This window comes from Erpetoichthys calabaricus, chromosome 3, assembly GCF_900747795.2.
Source record: "Erpetoichthys calabaricus chromosome 3, fErpCal1.3, whole genome shotgun sequence".
Lineage (NCBI taxonomy): Eukaryota > Metazoa > Chordata > Cladistia > Polypteriformes > Polypteridae > Erpetoichthys > Erpetoichthys calabaricus.
In genome coordinates, this window is record NC_041396.2 from 301,784,568 (window position 1) to 301,789,201 (window position 4,634).

At 44.8% G+C, this 4,634-nt stretch overlaps 1 protein-coding gene across 1 annotated transcript in view; it reads left to right on the forward strand.

Annotated features, from left to right (window-relative positions):
• Window positions 1–256: 256 nt before the first annotated feature.
• cs (citrate synthase) overlaps window positions 257–4,634 on the forward strand; it is a 47,854-nt gene continuing 43,476 nt past the window's right edge. The window contains exon 1 of the mRNA XM_028798600.2: window positions 257–446. Within this exon, the coding sequence (XP_028654433.1) occupies window positions 396–446 (51 nt within the window). The 5' untranslated portion in view covers window positions 257–395. The remainder of the gene's footprint in view (window positions 447–4,634) is intronic.

Below are 4,634 nucleotides of genomic sequence, written 5' to 3' on the forward strand. Positions count from 1 at the left end.
AGTTGTGTAAAGGACGAACTTAGCAAATTTACAAAGCATACGCAAAGTAAAACAGGCGGTTCATGGGCCACCTATATTCCCTCCCGGTTAGCCTCTCCTTTTCAGGCATCCAGCCCCACTCGGCTCGCATAGCCAATCATATAAGAGGGTATGCCATACGCTCCGCCTTCGTTGAGCCACTGACATGTGAGTTGTCCAATAGGAAACGCTATGGACCCTTCGAGCGTCCGTAAGCCTTCAGCAGTGGGGTTGTCCTAGCTCGCCGTACTCGGAGACCTTTCGCAACCTTCAGATCTGCAAGCAGAAAGCAGGAGGGGCACCTTCAACTGCGCTCCGCACCGGCAGCTTAATCATTACAAAGGCATAGGAGCCACGCGAACTGACGGAAAAGCAGCATGTCGTTACTGGGGGCCAGCAGGACAGCAGCCCGGTTTGTTAATTCCAAGGTAAGCGTTGGGGGGCGAGGTGTTACAATGAAGTGACGTGGGGCCTGTGGATGGCGTTTCCGCGGTTCTCTCAAGAACATCTGCGAGATCAGAAGCCGGCGGAGTGTAGAGAGGGGAGCGTGAATGAGGCCCTGGCGGCCATCGCATGGCGGATTCTCCTTTATATGCCATGAGCTCCCAGTTCATCTCTGGAGAACATTAAACGACCTAAATGTCCTATCAGACCGGCTATCTAGTATGGAGTGGCGGGCGCCGTGTAGGCCCCCGCAGGCATCTCGTGAAGTTAGCGTGGAGTTACTTCGGTAGTAGATTATTCAAATCTAAGGTAAAATGAAGTCCGTATGTATGGATAGCGACCACCCTACCGCAGCTCCGAGTGAGAAAGTTAGTCCTGGGGTATTCAGACGTCCAAGAAAAGAGCAGGCCAGGAGTTTTGTGGCAGATCATACTTTCAGCGTGAAATGGAGTTCGATGTTTGGGCTCAAGCGTTGATATGTACGTTCCCGTCAAACTGAGTGCTCGCGTAACTCGGGTGAGTCCCTTCACCGGCAAGGGCAGAAACCTGGAATCCAGGAAAAACTCGTTCATTCAAACCTCAACGTCAGTCCGTTACGTTCTTAACAATGACTGAGGAAGCTACTTCACATTTTGAATACGTATGGAAACAGTTTCAGTAATCCTCTTTGGAATTTTATTCACTCTGAAAGGCATGTTATACATTTTTCCGCCATGGAGCTGGATTGTAAAAGTGGCTGGTATAGTCTTCTCTCCTTCCCTCATCACTCTTAACTAACTTCCGAGTAAGGATCCTCAGTTACCTGGACTCGATTTGGTCACGTAGTCTGCAAATACCCGTTCACCATTAAAGGCAATCGGTGTGTTAAAAAAAAGCATAGGATTGTGTTCATAATCTCTAACAAATAAAATTTTATTTGTCACATAGTTATGCACACAGTACAATCTTCAGTGAAATTCCAAGGCTGTGCCAAAGTAGAATATAAAAGGATGAACAAATAACCTCAATTAAAAATGTCACTGCTATTTGAGAGCAGTAGTGACCATTACATTAAAATTATAAAAAAAAGTAAGTAAATAGTAAATTCAATTTTAATTTAGCTTTGTATTTTATGTTTCTGTGGCTATTTGTGGGGTGTATCAATAAAGGGTGGATGAGACAGTGTAAAGGAGTCAGGTGGGGAACTTTGCATCTTGGTTTCAGAAAGAATTGTCTGCAATTAACATCCGCAAAACCAAGGAACTGGTGATTGACATTCACCACACCAAGGAGCCTCTGTGTCTGGTTCCGATTCAGGAAGAGGATGCAAGGGTGGTCCACTCCTACAAGGAATTTTTTTTGGGGGGGGTCCACATCAATGCCAGCCTGAACTGCTCTTATAACACACAGAAACTGAAGGAATAAAGGGTGTTGCAGGTTCTTTTTTCCTTTAGGGCACTGTGTTTTTTTAATGTAGGTAGTGACGTCCTCTCCCCTTTTTCTATAACTGTACTGACCAGTAACATTGAGGGGACCACCAAATCAAACTAATTATAAGGGCAGGCTCAGTTATGGGACACACTCTCCACCCCTTGGAGGTGGTAGTGGAGGAGAAACTTGAGACAAAATTGAGTGCCATTATGAGCAAAGCTGCACATCCTGTCTCTTGACAACACCTTCAGCCGATGAATTATTCAGCAGAAGTGTGTCAAGAATCTGCCGGGGCTCCTTTAATCAGGTTGTTGGGATAATGCTTCACTGGAACTGCCAAGTTCTTCCTTTTCAGTCATTCTGGTGTATGTTGAGAGCATTTTGTGTGTGAATCTATCCATTCAATCATCTGTCTGAATTTCCCCTTAGGGATTAATAAGGCGTTTCTAACCTATAAGAGAAAGATATGGAAGATGATGATCCACTGTGGCAACCCCTAACGGGAGTAGCCGATAGAAGAAGATCGAACCTAGAAGAGAACTAACTTCATGCAGCTCTAGGCATAGTCCTGAAATAAGATGTGGATGGACTGTGGCTTACTGGAGTTTCTCCTTGGTTTATGTGAACTGGTCTTCAGGCCGCTGTAGCATTTTCCTGAACGCGGTACAGGGAAGGGGTCATTGTTAGCATGGCTACTATCACTGATAATTTCCTTTAACTTGGTCCGACATCATTTTGGTATAGATGTCCTGGATAATGGAGACTGCACACCCAGTAATGCGTTCAGCTTACCGCAGTGCTCTCTGCAGAGCCTTGTGGTCCTGCTGTTTCTTAATCGGTTGGTAATGATTTCTGGTCATGATACTTTCAGTGGTTGACAAGTAGTCCTTTTATCAACTGGGGGGTTCAGTGTCTGAGGTGGTAAAGACATTGTTGAGGTTGCCAAGGTTCTGCTGAATAATTCATTGTGCTTTGTGACCTCGACTTAGTTCCCACACCAGTCATGGCACTCAGATTGTAGACATAGCAGGCAGTGTGGTGTAGTGGTTGGACTTCAAACCTTGAGGTTGTGGGATTACACATGGAACCATTCAGTTCATTTGGCGCTCGTTTGTTTGGCTAATAGCTAAGCTGTCTCGATATCTCATTCAGATCTTTCTTAAAGGTTGTCAAGGTTTGCTCTTCAGCTCCATGTCTCAGTAGTTTGTTTCAGAGTCCCACAAATCTATGAGTAAATAGCTGCTTCTTGGCTTCAGTCCCAAATGTCCTCCTCTCTAATCTAATGGTGTCCTCGTATGTAATTTACCATTAAGTTAAACAAAGTTTTCTGGAATCTCACAAACATAACATTGTGTGGCCATGAGCAACTAACTGACTTCACCTGCCTGTGCTCCAATTGGAAAAGTGAAGGAAATGTTAAGCAGTTATATCTCAAATGTTGTAGGTCACCTTTAATAAAGGCATCTTCCAAATAATATATAGTAACAATAATAATTAAAATGCATAAACTTCTTACAATTGGCAAGTTTATTTGGAGTAAGTGTGTGCATCTTAGACCCACCGGGGTTAGGGCACACTTCCTGCCTTGGGTAAAGCGGAATCTGTCAGCAGTGAACTCTTCCAACCTTCCCCTTTGATAAACCTGGATACTTGGACACATGGCATTTGCATGCATTGTTGGGTTTAACTCATTTAAATACAAAGAGCTAATTCCACCCCATACCTCCAGGGATCTGTGGGAAGCCGCTGTCCAGGTTACTTTGTTTGCTAATTTGGCAGCGTGATACCTGCGAGCAATGCAACCCGTGTTGCTTTTGTCACTTTGAACTTAGCAAGGTCACATTGACTCAGCCGGGAAGGTAAAAGTGACCGGTAGTTAAAGCAGACTGCCCCACCCTTGTCTCCCACCCCTCCACCTGGGACCGGCCAGGAACTGCAGAAAAGTGAAAGTACAGGCCTAAAGGTCAAAATGGCCGCCATGTTGAGTTGAAGGAAATCAATCAAAGTGATCTGGAGAGAGCATGCTGGGGCCAGAGAGCATGGGGCGGTTTATCAGCAGGGTCCTCATGGAGCTTAAAATACAAACCAAGAAATAGCAACAGTAAAGGAGAATTTCAAGTGCAGGGTTTCTGGGTGTTTTTTTTTTTTTTTTTTTCCTTCTACTCACTCAAGCCTTTCTGATAAGATAACGTCTGGAAAAACTTTCCACGATTAGCACCAATTGTAAGAGCCAAGTGACAGCATAGCCACCCTTGTCCTGGTCATGGAGCTGCAGGTAAGCAACTCATTGACTCCTGGGCAAATGGCAGGTGTGAGAAGGAGAAGATGATACTCCTAGCAAGAGTTTGAGGAAAGCAAGGGGTCAAAAGTCCTGCCTGGTCCAGTATGTGGTCTGGGTGGTTTACCAAGCTGTATCTGATAGCTGATCTTCATCAAGGTTAAAGGTCATTCCACTCCCATATCTTTGAGGACCTTGTGAGGCTGAAATAAAACACAATGGTTGCCCTTTGACCTCTCTATTGTTGTTTTTTTCCATGGTAGGAGAGTTTTTGGTATGGAATTTGCTGGCTGCATTCCATAAACTTGTAGTCACGTGTTTAAAGCCAGGACTTTGTCATTTATCACAGGGTAGGTGACATTGGAACTTTAAATAAAATGTAGACACACTAACCCCAGAGCTGGAGGTATTTATGCATTAAGCAGGTGGCATCCCTTCTACGCAGTTTGTTCGCTGAGAGGTTGAATGACGTATTCTGGGTTGT